This window comes from Oncorhynchus gorbuscha, linkage group LG10 (genome assembly GCF_021184085.1).
Source record: "Oncorhynchus gorbuscha isolate QuinsamMale2020 ecotype Even-year linkage group LG10, OgorEven_v1.0, whole genome shotgun sequence".
Lineage (NCBI taxonomy): Eukaryota > Metazoa > Chordata > Actinopteri > Salmoniformes > Salmonidae > Oncorhynchus > Oncorhynchus gorbuscha.
In genome coordinates this window covers 51,021,099-51,036,373 of record NC_060182.1, presented here as the reverse complement: position 1 = coordinate 51,036,373, position 15,275 = coordinate 51,021,099, and the positions used below count along the sequence as shown (strand labels likewise).

Genomic DNA, 15,275 nt, shown 5'->3' with positions numbered 1-15,275 from the left:
TAAGTTACACCATTACCACGGTTGTCTCATTTCAGCAAGAGGTCAGAATCTAGAACCACATCTGTAGGGAGTTCAAGCTACACATATACCTACTGTAGGTAGCATTTGTTGCCAGAAAAAAACCATGACAGGCGTCAAATAATGTTATTATTTTGGCAAAAGGGTGTTTGGTTGGGCACTTGCTTTGTCTTTCGGTTATGGGTTAAGACCTATATGGGATTCAATACAAATACTCTTGTCTGAACACATTATAAATAGATTATTCACAAAAAAAGATGGAGTGAGAGACAGAGAAAAAAGCAAGAGAGAATAAGAGGGAGAAAGAAGTAAATGCCTATGTTCCACCAAAATGGTATGATTTCTGATCATTTCAATCACTTGTAAGCTACTACTTGTCCTTACTTTAAGATTTGTGTTATTATATTTTTTTTTGTAGGTTACATTGTTTCATCATCAATTAGTCAGCAGTAGATGACATACATTCTAGCCTACCTTACAACAAAATAAATCTCCAGATTGATACATCGCACATAACCTGCCACAAGTGCAACCTAAAAAAAAAAACTGTCTTTTTCACAAGCTACTACGTCACTGCAGCCTCAAAAACAGTCGCATGCTCTTAAAACGTTCACGACAGGGACATTAGTCTTCACTTTAATTTGAAGTTTGCAACTGTTCCCCTGCTCTGTCTTCTTTTCTTCCTCATTTTCCCCTTCTCCTCTTCTTTTCTCCTTCTCTCTCTCTCTTGCTGGAATAGACAAGTGCTCCTGGTGTTTTAACACCTTCTGTGAGTCCCAGAGCAGGTCCAGGTGCACTGGGCCTTCTGACGCATGTCTTCCAGCAACCCAGCGAGTGGCTGAGGCTGCTGCCAGTGGCCCGTGCCAATCGCCGTGGGGGGCATAAAAGAAGAGGAGCTGGGTTGGTTGGATGGATCCCGTGCCAACTGGGCGGCACACAAAAATATGAGTAAGGTGTGTAGCTTATGTAGCTTATGTTTACAGCATGGCACAGGCTAAACATTGGACTCTTATTAGATCATGAGTCAGTTCTTGTGAACATTACATTTACATTTACATTTAAGTCATTTAGCAGACGCTCTTATCCAGAGCGACTTACAAACTCCATACAAACGTTGCTTGATGTTTGACACTTAGGCACAATATTTCCCAACTTTGCATACAAATGCTGTAAGATAATGTAAGATATAACCTGTATAGTAAATCTTTATAAAACCACCTGCAGAATTTGCTGATCTCTTTAGATGTTTAACAGTAACCCTGGTAACGGTAACTATCGTAAGCGTAGTTCCTGTTACCATAGTAGTCCTGGTCTTGGTAAACCTGATTCTCGCTGCCGTAATAGTCCTGGTAACTCTGATTCCACTGTCTGTAGCATGCTTCCTGTCTGTAGCATTCTAGCTGTTTGTTGTAGTTTAGCTGTCTATTGTACTCCCTGCATGCTTCATGATTAAAGTCATGGCTGCGGTACTGGTAGTTCGCTCCATTGAACGGTTCATCATGTCTGAGCTGCTGTGGTGTCCAGTACTGCTGATGACCATATGGGTATGGCTGCTCCTGGTTGAACCATGTGCGGTCCCAACCTCTCAAGTCACCAGCCGCCACTGGATGGTACCCCCTGTCCATCCGGCCCTTGATGAGGGGTTTAGTGGGGTTATAGTCTTGCGTGGCCATCCTTCCAAATCTGGTCTTGTTAAGGTGATAAGACTGAAGTCCGAGGCTATGGGGGTTATTGTATCGGACGCGGGGTTTCTTCCGTTGTTTGGGGGCGGAGGGGACAGGGGGGAGCAGGCTTTTTGACTCTTTTTTGTACCCCTCCAAGAGAGCCTGTGCTTCCTCTCTGGCTAGCTCCACAAACAGCACCTTCTCCAGCAGGTCTCCCTGCTCTGGCAGAGTGCAGCTCACTTTGACCTTGTGGAGATCCGTTTCAGGGATCTTGTCCCCCTCCTCCTCCTGTTGCTCCTGCAGACGCCTCTTCCACTCCTCTTTAGATGGGAACACCACCACCGCCCTCCGCCTGAAACCCACGAACCACAGCAGCCTCTGGCGCTGAGCTGAGGGGTGGACGTTGGGCTGGTCCAGGATGTAGTTGCGTGGAGTTTGAGCCGCCACCTTGATCAGCTCACTGAGACACTGAGAGGCCTGCTGCAGCCTGCTCTCTCTACGACCCTGCCCCTTCATGCAGGGTAGGAGGCCTGCGGTGCCCAGCAGGGTGTATCTCTTCTCTGGGTATTGCTTCATGTGAGCCCTGGCCCAGTGGGTCTTACCTGCCCCTGGCATACCCACCATCATCAACACCTCACACTGCAGTTTGGAGGTTGGTGGGGTTGGGGCACTGAGCCTTTGTCCAGCAGGCAGGGAGGAGAGGGGGGTGTACCCTGCAGGGCTGGGGTACCAGGGGGGAGACGTGGGGTCCAGGTTGAGGGTGATAGAGGTGTTTTTGCAGAGGACGTGGGGGTACAGCACAGAACCGCAGAGAGCAGCCGGACTCAGGTGGAACGCCATTCCCATAAGGCGACCGTTCTTATGGAAGGAGAGCTCAACTCCTTCCTCCTTAGAGAAAGAAGCATAACAGCCAATGACATCGCCCTCTGAAAAGGGCTCTCCAAACTCCTCCTCTTTCCCAGCCGTCACTTTTCTGCCCCTAGCGTCGTAACCGTAAGACAAGTCCTCGTCACCGAGCATCAAGTTGGAGTTCCAACGCTCCACTGACCAGCCCAGTCTCAGACCATGGTGCTCAGGGTCCTCAGAGTCCAGTGATGGAGACACCAGCTTTTTCTTAAACATAGCCTCGAAGCCCACCCTCCCCTGGTGAGTTCCGTGTGTCAGTCTGCATCCAGACCACAGGAGAGGGCAACGCTCCCAGAACCTTGGCTGGCCGCTGCAGCCGTCCCGGCCCACCTCAAAGTGCAGGTCACCGCCGTAGGAGTCTAGTCTGACCCGCCCTCCGTCTTTCTCGGCATCAACACCATTACTCTCAGGCTGAGGCGGTGGGGATTTGGCCCTGTTGTACTGGATCTCCTCCTTGAATTCGTAGTAGGCCCTGCCTCTGGTTCTCTCACCCTGAGCAGGCCTCTTTACCCCACGCTTCTCCCCTCCACCTCCAGACCTATTTTCCTCGTCTTTGTCGATGTGAAACACGGTGTCCTGGTTGGTCTGGTCACTGGCCACAGATCCCAGGCTGAGGCTGGATGCAGTGCTGCTCCCTCTCTGGGCCACCATGGAAACACTGTCCTCCTCCTCAACTCTGTTCTGCACAGCTGATCCTGCATGATCTTCTTTAGACTGCCCAACAACCAACATACTTGTGTCTTGATACACGATGTCTATCCGTGATATCTGTGATGTATTAAATGTGTTTTTAATGGGCCTGGTGCTCATGCTTGTTGTGTTTAGCTGGTTTGATGTCGTTTTATCCTCCTCTGCTTCCTGTGTGGCAGTCCGTTTGGAGACTCCGTGTGCATGTTCTCCTTCACCCTGTTGTTCTTGAGCGCTCTCTTCTTGGGTGACATGTTTCTGTTGCTCTACTTGTTGATTTAACGAGGTCTGCTCCATCAATCCTTCTTTGTCTGCCGTGGTTTTTGCACACGGGCTCATGGTAAAAGTGCTGATTACACACACGTCTTCCAACTGACTTGTTGACGTGTTATCAAGTTTGGCTGCTGAAATTGCAAGTGCCTCGGTGTCTGCACCGATAGGAGAACAATCAGCTCTAGGTCTCACCATCATCTCTGAACTTGCGGCGCCTGCAACGTCTCCATCGTGTCTAGTGGCTTTCGCCTCCTCGCCCGGTAGAGGGACTTCTCTCTCCATCGCTAACACTGTGGATGCTCTGGGTGAATCGTCATCTTGTGGCTTCGACTCTTCTCCAAGACCAGGGACTCCCTTGTCTTGTCCAAGATCGCTTGATTCTGGAGCTTGCAATTCAGCTTCGAAAGCTGACATCAAACGCCCAACGAGTTCTGCCTTCAGTCCTTTGATGTCCAGTGCTCGCTCTTTGAGCATGACTCGTAGTTTGGCCACTTTTAGTTTTTTGACTTCTGACAGTTTCATTTTCCACTGAAATGTGCGTTGCTTTTATCAAGTAAAAAACGTTACTTTACCTCATGAGCTTCCAAATGATTGTTCTGCAGTAAAAAAATATAAAAACTTTAGCAAAAGAAAGCAACTGCTCGAACCAAAACACACCCAGAGACTGCTGAACATCAAATGTGCTATGCATGACACTGTAGTCAATTAATACTGATGTGGCTGGAGGGAAGTGGGTGGACTACAAGGGTGGTGGATAGATCAGTTCCTAATAATAACCGATTACTGTGGAAAATACACCCTCACTGCTGTTGTTTAAGAGGCATTTGTTTTGTCCCCTTGCACCTGTTTTCTGAAAAGTAAACAATGCATTTTCCACTCGTTTTTTTTTCTTCTTCTATTAAATAGTCTGACTCATTCCTTACTTCCAACCCCTCAACCGTAAAATACCTTCATACCTCAAGCATTTACTAGCGACCAGCTGGGCTAATGTGATGGAAAAGTGGGTTTACACAGAAAAGTGATTACAGGCTCCCTCCACAGGCTCCCTCCGTATGAGGAGTCATTTGCAATAGAGATCACGGACAAAGTTGATGAAGTACAGGTAGTTGTGGGTCATATTGGGGCTTGAAACGTATTTTCTTACTTGGAAGACTAGTCATCTACTTCACTCATGTCTATAGACTTGATGCTGAGGGTGTCCTAAAATGTAAACTTGAATCTGGTTGAATCTGCTTTTACAGTGCATTCTGAAAGTATTCAGTCTTATTCTAAAATGTATTCAGCCTTATTCTAAAATTGATTTTTTTTAAATCCCCTTATCAATCTACACACAATACACCATAATGACAATGCGAAAAATTACTTTTTCTTATTCTACATTTGCTAAAAAAAAAAAAAATGCCGTATTTACATAAGGTTACATAAGGTTTCAGACCCTTTGCTATGAGACTCGAAATTGAGCTCAGGTGCATCCATTGATCATCCTTGATATATTTCAACAAGTTGATTGGAGTCCAACTGTGGTAAATTCAACTGATTGGACATGATTTGGAAAGGCATACACCTATCTATATAAGGTCACATTTTACAGTGCATGTCAGAGCCAAAACCAAGCCATGAGGTTGAAGGAATTGTCCGTAGAGCTCTGAGACAGGATTTAGTCAAGGCAAAGGTAAGGTTACCAAAACATTTCTGCAGCATTGAAGGTCCCCAAGAAATGTGGAACTACCAAGACTCTTCCTTGAGCTGGCCGCTCGGCCAAACTGAACAATCAGGGGAGAAGGGCCCTGGTCAGGGAGGTGACCAAGAACCCGATGGTCACTCTGACAGAGCTCCAGAGTTCCTCTGTTGAAATGGGAGAACCTTCCAGAGCGACAACCATCTTTGCAGCAATCCACCAATCAGGCCTTTATGGTAGAGTGGCCAGACGGAAGTCACGCAACAGTAAAAGGAGTTTGCCCATTTGGAGTTTGCCAAAAGGACTCTCAGACCATGAGAAAGAAGATTCTCTGGACTGATGAAACCAAGATTGAACTCTTTGTCCTGAATGCCAACCATCACGTCTGGAGGAAACCTTGCACCATTCCTACGGTGAAGCATGATGGTGGCAACATCATGCTGTGGGGATGTTTTTTAGCAGCAGGGACTGGGAGACTAGTCAGGATCGAGGGAAAGATGAATGGAGCACAGAGAGATCCTTGATAAAAATCTGCTTCAGAGCACTCAGGACCTCAGACTGGGGTGAAGGTTCACCTTCCAACAGGAAAACGACCCTAAGCACACAGCCAAAACAACGCAGGAGTGGCTTCGGGACAAATCTCTAAATGTCCTTGAGTGGCCCAGATTGAACATATCTGGAGAGACCTGAAAATAGCTGTGCAGTGACTCTCCCCATCCAACCTGAAAGAGCTTGACAGGATCTACAGAGAAGAATAGGAGAAACTCCCCCAATACAGGTGTGCCAAGCTTGTAGCGTTATACCCAAGAAGACTCGAGGCTGTAATCACTGCAAAAGGTGCTTCAACAAAGTACTGAGTAAAGGGTCTGAATATTTAAATATAATATTTCGGTTTTTATACATTTGCAAAAATATCTAAAAACATGTTTTGCTTTGTCATTATGGGGTATTGTGTTGATATTTCAGTTTTTTACTTTTCATTATGGGCTGCTGAGTGTAGTTTGATAAGGGGAAAAATGATTGAATCGATTTTAGAAAGTAACCAAATGTGGAAAAGGGTAAGGGGTCTGAATACTTTCCAAATGCACTGTAGATCAGGCCCATCACCTTCTAAACTGACCTGGAGCTAGATTCATTTTGTTTGAACTTGTTACATATTCTTTCAACTCTGACAAAAATGGCTTTTTACAGTGATTTCAAGGATTTCGCATCAGTGGGTTCCCAAGCTAAAAAAATAATAATTTATATTTCTTATATATGTGTTACTGTGCTCCCTTTACCATACAGATTTTCAGATTTCAGATTTTCAGACTTACAAAACAAGATGTCAATTGTACAGATGTTCTATTTAGTCCACTATAAAAAAACGGAAAAAATAAATCAAGCATAAGGACGCCATATGTGTGGGTAACCAACAAATGTTTTGATGTTTTCTCTAACTTGGCATACTTGCTAATGAATCCAGAAAAAAAATAAGCCTTGGTCTGTACCACAATCAATGTCCACTTCCTGCAACTTCCATCATTAAGATTACCAAAGGGGAGAATACACCAGGAAAATAACCTCCTTTTTGTCCTCATTTTTAGCTCCAAACCTGTATGTAACTTCAACTATACAAATTAAATTTCAAGTAGATTTCCTCATAAAAAGTTTGTAATGATTTGTGGTAGTTTCAATTATGCACTCAGAGTATGAACTACAAAAGTAACATTTATTAAATTAATCTCTAGACTGTGGGCTGAAACCTGACGTGAGATGTGTGTTTACACATATCTCTGTTTAGGATTCAGCCCTATGTTCAGAAACCCTGTGTATGGTGTATATACAGTATCCATATTAGGACAGCTTCAACGTCACAGTGTCACTATACCTATAAACTATACTATTGGTATTTTGTTCAACTCATGTACCTGCATGTGCCATTTTCACTAATATGTAGCTGAAGCAACAGTTGTGGAATGAAAAGGTCATCAGCACTTGTTGGCATGAAACGCCTGTAATGCCCGAGATAATTAGGGTATTGTTGGATTGTTGTTTTTTCCTTGAAAAACACCAACATTCCTCATTTTAATGTCCACATAATTTTGTTCCTTGAGCAACACTGACCTGTTTTCTGGGTGATTGGTTTTTCTCATCGCTGGGCGGATTTTTAGAACTGATTCGTCAACATCTGGGGTCCAAATGCAACAATAAACAAACAATAAGATGGTGTGATGCTGACCTTGCTTAAATGTTGGTTCGCTTTGAGTTCCAAGAGTTGAAACAATGGATGACTGCATGTACCATGAAACCTTGTCAGAGATGACTTCAAGGCAATTTCAAAGTGTGAAGTCGGGCCAAAGAAAATTTTGAAATTCAAAAGTTATTCAGAAGGTAGTTGTTTACTTTATCTTAAACCTTTGAGGGTTATGCAAACAGTTCCTTTTATTACCCGCTGCTCTATTGAAGTAATATCAGTAACCCCAACTCGCACAGCTTTTCTCAATAGACTAGAACTGTCTAATCTACTTCCCAGATCTTAATCTGTGTTTACTTGCTCCTCTGTGCGAGTGAATATGAACCAGGCCAGCATGTGTACTACTAACAATTCCAAGTGTCTCCAACACTAACTCAAAGTGACTCTTGATAATATGGAAACCATACTAATGCATCATACTATGTACCTGACCCCGTGACATGGGTGAGACACAAATCCACCCCTGAAACCAAACGAGACCTGGCTGCTACCACGGAGATTATGTAGATCTAACATATTGGCCTTCCCTAGCACCCAAGACTGTGTTAAGTCATTGACAATAAATGTGCGTGGCACAGGTATTTAAAGCTTGATTTGATATTGTACATCGCTGTACATTTGTGATGATGATGTGTTCGTAAATCCATTTGGCCCTTGGGAGATTTTAGCACTTGGTTTACGAGGCCCTTTTGTAGGAAGGAGGTGGAGGGAGGTGGGTGGTGCTAGTTGGCCTAATGAGTTTGGTGCTAGGCTCTGTTGTTGTCCAAATGACAGATGTGTTGCTCACAGGCTGTTCTAGGCAGTGACGTAGGTCTGGACACTGGTGTGTATGTGAAGGTGTTCTAATTACACTGAACAAAAATATAAATGCAACATGCAACAATTTTACTGAGTTACAGTACATGAGGAATTCACTCAGTTAAAATAAATAAATTAGGCCCTAATCTATGGATTTCATATGACTGGGAATAGAGATATGCATCTGTTGGTCACAGATATCTTTTTTTTTAAAGCTAGGGGCATGGATCAGAAAACCAGTCAGTATCTCCTGTGACCACCATTTGCCTCATGCAGCGCAACACATCTCCTTCACATAGAGTTGATCAGGCTGTTGATTTTGGCCTATGGAATGTTGTCCCACTCCTCTTCAATGGCTGTGTAAAATTGCTGCCCGACAACCAGTCTCTTCCAGATCTGCCAGACAACCAGATCTGCCAGACAACCAGGAACTGGAACATGCTGTTGTATGCGTCAATCCAGAGCATCCAAAACATGCTCAATGGGTGACCTGTCTGGTGAGTATGCAGGCCATGGAAGAACTGGGAAATTTTCAGCTTCCAGCAATTGTTTACAGATCCTTGCGACATGGGGCCATGCATTATCATGCCGAAACATGAGGTAATGGTGGCGGATGAATGGCACGACAATGGGCCTCAGGATCTCGTCACAGTATCTCTAGTGCATTCAAAATGCCATTGATGAAATGCAATTGTGTCCTTACAGTTTGTGCAGGACTACTTCGGTTGTGCAAACCCAGTTGCATCAGCTGTCTGGGTGGCTGGACGGTGAGGAAGCCGGATGTGGAGGTCCTGGGCTGGCGTGGTTACATGTGGTCTGCGGTTTTGAGGCCGGTTGGACGTACTGCCAAATTCTCTAAAATGAAGTTGGAGGCAGCTTATGGTAGAGATATTAACATTACATTCTCTTGCAACAGCTATGGTGGACATTCCTGCAGCCAGCAAGCCAATTGCACGCTCCCTCAAAACTTGAGACATCTGTGGAATTGTGTTGTGTGACAAAACTGCACATTTTAGAGTGGCCTTTCGTTGTCCCCAGCACAATGTGCACCTGTGTCACGATCATACTGTTTAATCAGATATATGATATGGCACACCTGTCAGGTGTGATGGATTATCTTGGCAAAGGAGATATACTCACTAATAGGGATTGTCAACAAATTAGTGCACAGAATTTGAGAAAAAGAAGCCTTTTGTGCCTATTATTTATTTATTTCAGCTCATGAAACATGGGACCAACACTTTACATGTTGCGTTTATATTTTTGTATAGTGTAAATTATTCAGACAGTTTAGTGAAACCGTAAGGTCCTCATCCTGTGCCTAGGTACCGTAAGCCTGAGTACTATTGTAGAGGAACTGACTGTAGAGGGTCCTGCTTTAGTGGGACCTGGTTCATAGGGATCTAGCTTAGAAAGACCTGCCTTAGCGGGACCTGGCTAATAGGTGCCAGACACACCGAGAAATCTGATGGCCGATAGGTACTTGTAAAATTGGAATGCTCGGCGGTTGTCGACAAATTGACATTGAGCCAATCATAGAGCACAAAGCTTCATGTGGGGGGGCTGATAGGAGTAACAAGAAAAGGAAGAAAAAAAATAGGCCACTTTTCCCAGTGTAATCTTTCCTCTTTTCTTCATAATTGTTCCAACTAAAACAACAAAGCTGCATACATTTTTTTTCTAGAGCAAGTCTTTACATATTTTACATCTAGCTGAGGAGTTTTGTTGCTTGAAGCAGGATTTGTTGGGGGTTTAATCATGTGCACTAGCTCATTAGTTAGCTAGCTAACATTAGCTTGCTAACTGAGCTAGGCAGTCACACAATAAATACACACAGGTAGACACACAATAAATACACGCAACAATAAATGCTTTACCAGTGTCAGGCGGTGGGTGAATCAGGCGCAGGAGAGCAGAGATGAGTGTACAAGGTATTAAATTCCACGACATCACCAGTATACAGACAATATTCAAGGTGTGGAGAAATACCAGTCACTCGAAAATAACGGGCGTAAATACATAACCCGGCAAACATAACCAGCTGATAAGTTTTGACATGAACAATCAATAAACACGCACACTAACATGTGGGAAAAAGAGGGTTAAATAATGAACATGTAATTGGGGAATTGAAACCAGGTGTGTAGAAAACAAAGACAAAACAAATGGAAAATGAAAAGTGGATCTGTAACGGCGTTCGTCTGTTGAAAGAAGAGAGTCGGACCGAAATGCAGCGTGTTGGTTACTCATGACTTTAATGAAAGAATCGCGGTACATGAAATAACTGAAAGACGAAAACAACAAACAGAACGTGAAACTAATTACAGCCTATCTGGTGAATACTACACAAAGACAGGAACAAACACCCACAAAATACAAAGCGTAACTATGCCTCCCTAAATACGGTTCCCAATCAGAGACAACGAGAATCACCTGACTGATTGAGAATCGCCTCAGGCAGCCAAGCCTATACAACACCCCTAATCAGCTGCGATCCCAAATATTACAAACCCCAATACGAAAAACAACATATAAACCCATGTCACACCCTGGCCTACGCAAACATAATAACAAAACACAAAATACAATGACCAAGGCGTGACAGAACCCCCCCTAAGGTGCGGACTCCCGGATGCACCTCAAGAGCATAGGGAGGGTCCGGGTGGGCGTCTGTCCATGGTGGCGGTTCTCGCTCGGGACGTGGACCCCACTCCATTAATGTCCTTGTTCCTCCCCTTCGCGTCCTGGGATAATCCACCCTCTCCGCCGACCATGGCCTAATAGTCCTCACCCAGATCCCCACATAACTGAGGGGCATCTCGGGACAGAGGGGCAGCTCGGGACAGAGGTGCAGCTCGGGACAGAGGGGCAGCTCGGGACAGAGGGGCAGCTCGGGACAGAGGGGCAGCTCGGGACAGAGGGGCATCTCAGGACAGAGGGGCAGCTCGTGACAGAGGGGCAGCTCGGGACAGAGGCAGCCCGGGACTGAGGGGCAGCCCGGAACTGAGGGGCAGCCCAGGACTGAGAGGAAGCCCAGTACTGAGAGGAAGCCCAGTACTGAGAGGAAGCTCAGGCAGGTAGTAGGCTCCGGTAAATCCTGGCTGGCTGGCGGAACTGGAAGAGACTGGTTGTCTGGCAGATCTGGAAGAGACTGGTTGTCGGGCAGATCTGGAAGAGACTGGTTGTCGGGCAGATCTGGAAGAGACTGGTTGTCTGGCAGAACTGGAAGAGACTGGTTGTCTGGCAGATCTGGAAGAGACTGGTTATCTGGCGGCGCTGGGCTGACTGGTGGCACTGGGCAGACTGGAAGCACTGGCGGCGCTGGGCAGACTGGGAGCACTGGCGGCGCTGGGCAGACTGGGAGCACTGGCAGCGCTGGGCAGACTGGGAGCACTGGCGGCGCTGGGCAGACTGGCGGCGCTGGGCAGACTGGGAGCACTGGCGGCGCTGGGCAGACTGGCGGCGCTGGGCAGACTGGGAGCACTGGCGGCGCTGGGCAGACGGGAGACTCCGGCAGCGCAGGAGAGGAGAAAGGCTCTGGCTGCGCTAAACAGGCGGGAGACTCCGACATCGCAGGAGAAGAGAAAAGCACTGGCTGCGCTGAACAGACGAGGTGCACTGGAGGCCTGGTGCGTGGTGCTGGAACTGGTGGTACTGGATCGAGGACACGCACAGGAAGCCTGGTGTGGGGAGCTGCTACCGGAGGACTGGTGTGTAGAGGTGGCTCTGGATAGACCGGACCGTGCAGGCGCACTGGAGCTCTTGAGCACCGAGCCTGCCCAAGCTTACCTGGCTCGATGCCCACTCTAGCCTGGTCAATAGGAAGGGCTGGTATGTGCCGCACCTGGCTCTGCACCCGCACTGGAAACACCGTGCGCTCCATAGCATATCACGGTGCCTGCCCGGTCTCTCTAGCCCAACGGTGAGCACAGGGAGTATGCGTAGGTCTCCTACCTGGCATAACTATTCTCCCTTCTAGCCCCCCCAATAATTTTTTGGGCTGCTTTTCAGGTTTCCTTGCCAACCGTGTTCCCGCGTATCGTCGGCTCCTATCTCCGGCTGCCTCTGCTCTCCTTATTGCCTCCACCTGTTCCGATGGGAGGCGATCTCTTCCGGCCAATATCTCCAATATCTCCCAAGTGTAACAGCCTTTACCATCCAACACGTCTTCCCATGTCTATTCACTGAATAATTCGTCCTCCTTTTGCTGCTCCAGCTGTCTACGTCGTTGCCAGTTTACACGCCGCTCGGTCCGTGAGAGGTGGGTGTTTCTGTAACGGCGTTCGTCTATTGAAAGAAGAGAGTCGGACCGAAATGCAGCATGTTGGTTACTCATGACTTTAATGAAAGAATCGCGGTACATGAAATAACTGAAAGACGAAAACAACAAACGGAACGTGAAACTAATTACAGCCTATCTGGTGAATACTACACAAAGACAGGAACAAACACCCACAAAATACAAAGCGAAACTATGGCTCCCTAAATACGGTTCCCAATCAGAGACAACGAGAATCACCTGACTGATTGAGAATCGCCTCAGGCAGCCAAGCCTATACAACACCCCTAATCAGCCGCGATCCCAAATATTACAAACCCCAATACGAAAAACAACATATACACCCATGTCACACCCTGGCCTACCCAAACATAATAACAAAACACAAAATACAATGACCAAGGCGTGACAGGATCGGAGATGGCGATGGCTAGAAAACCGGTGACGTCGCCGCCGAACACTGCCGAACAAGGAGAGGGACCGACTTCGGCGAAAGTCGTGACAACCAGGCTGTCTAATACCACCAGTGCAAGTTCGCTTGCTAGCTAACGTTAGCTTAATGATTAGCATCACCATTTTCCAGCCAGCTGCCACTAATTGGGAATCATACAAAAACACCAACATAGAAAAACCAAACTAGAACCCCACATAGAAAATATAAACTAGACCAAACCCCTAGTCACGCCCCTGACCTACTCTACCATAGGAAATAAAGGCTTTCTATGGTTAGGACACAGACTCAAATCTCTGGCCATTTTAATAAATGGACTTACTAATAAAGGTATCACTAGTCATCTTAAATAACGTAACTTTAATCATGTTTACATATCCTACATTACTCATCTCATATGTATATACTGTTGTATACCATCTACTCCATCTTGCCAATGCCTATTTTCAATTGCTAGTACTGTTTTGAGATAGTCTGTATAAATCGCTCCCGTGCACCACTGGTTTGGTTCAGAGCAGTTAGAAAACACTAATTAAACCGCTGCTTTTTAAAATGAAAAGGCACCCGCAAAAGAAAATGTTTCATCTATTTTGATGTGCTGTTGTTACAGTTGTATTGTTGTTTCATGTTGATGCACTCAGGGTGTTGTGACAGTTTATTTGAGCAGCTGTTACGGTTTTCTTCCGTCGAAGGAGAGTCGGACCAAAATGCAGCGTGGTTAGTTCGATACATCTTTAATAGACGAAAAAACCACGAACAATACAAAACAACAAACGGAACGTGAAAACCTAGTACAGCCTATCTGGTGAACAAAACACAGAGATGGGAACAATCACCCATGAAATACTCAAAGAATATGGCTGCCTAAATATGGTTCCCAATCAGAGACAACGATAATCACCTGACTCTGATTGAGAACCGCCTCAGGCAGCCATAGACTATGCTAGACACCCCATAAAACCCCACGACAAAAACGCACCACAAAAACCCATGTCACACCCTGGCCTGACCAAATAAATGAAGAGAAACATACTATACTTCGACCAGGGCGTGACAGCAGCGTGCACCACAAGCAAATTCATTGTCATTTCACTTTGCCTGTAAGAACCATGATGAGCACAAGCACATCGGATTAGGCTTCGCTGTACCGCAAGCTCTGACTCTGAGTAACACAGAAAACATGTTCGGTAGCTCTTGGGCTGTCAATGAGTAGCTCCCATGTAGATACTGAGAAATAATCAGTCGGCCTTATATTACATAATTCAATATTTTAAATACTTTTTCTCCCCAAACTGTTTACAGGAATTTGACATATTTCCCATATTTCCAAATATCAATGTTAAATCACATAGTAAAAATGTTTTCATTCAGTTACAATAGGAACAGTCCTGGCTGAGTTCCATATGTGAGCGCACCCGTGGCCGCTTCTCAGTTACAATGGCTACCCAAGCTGTGTCTGTATGCACCAAAGCGCAAAATTAAACAGCACAGGATATTTGTACCTCGATAAAACTGCTCTGCTTGGCAAGTCATATCCACCAAATAGTCAATTTCTACCATCGTTGCATAAAATATGTATGCTGCCGAGACAAGTTCATTTGAAACATTTTCATGGTGACGCTGTGAGAGCTCTTCAACCAACAGCGCCAACAAAAGTCCATGTTGGAGGAAAAGCGCAATGGTCAAGTAATATGCTTCCTGAGACTGAACTTTTGTTATTCCTCATACTTTTCATGATTATTCTGTTTCAAACCAACAGAAGCTGGATGGCTCTTTCTATCAGGCAGGTCACCCGCATTACAAGTCAGTACTCAACGTCCATCCTTGTCTGAGGACATCAAGAGGTGACATGAAAACTGGCCACTAGGGGCAACAGTGAGCGCTGTTACCTTCAAGTAGGCGTTTAGTTTTGCATTGTGGACAGGGATGGTGGATGGGTGTAAGCATCTGCGAAGCATCTGCGTCTGGTTCTAAAGGTTGCATGTTTGAATACAGCGATATAAAGTTGTTTTGGATAGTTTTCTGTTAAGCCTATCCAACCCTTGACCCTTACCTTAACCATTCTTAGTTAAGATTGAGTTAATGCATAAACTTGTCCCTGTAACGATATAGAGAAGTAACCAAATAATTCTAAATTTGAAGTTTCCAACAACTTCAAAATTAGACATTCGAGAAACGGGGATGAACATCTAATTCTGACGTGAGACTGTGAGAGCTTGTTGCTTTCTATTGGCTCACAGAGACCCCACTGCCAAGACTTTGAGTGCATCGGTACAAGAAGCACG

The 15,275-nt window shown here is 45.6% G+C and overlaps 1 protein-coding gene across 1 annotated transcript; it reads right to left on the bottom strand.

Annotated features, from left to right (window-relative positions):
• Nucleotides 1-1,074: 1,074 nt before the first annotated feature.
• LOC124046904 (heterogeneous nuclear ribonucleoprotein U-like protein 2) lies at nt 1,075-4,070 on the bottom strand. Its single transcript, XM_046367673.1, has 2 exons — nt 1,518-4,070; nt 1,075-1,382 (listed from the first exon to the last, which is right to left on the bottom strand). Exons 1-2 carry the CDS (start codon nt 4,068-4,070, stop codon nt 1,266-1,268), a joined length of 2,670 nt encoding a protein of 889 aa, XP_046223629.1. The 3' UTR covers nt 1,075-1,265.
• Between the last annotated feature and the right edge of the window lie 11,205 nt (nt 4,071-15,275).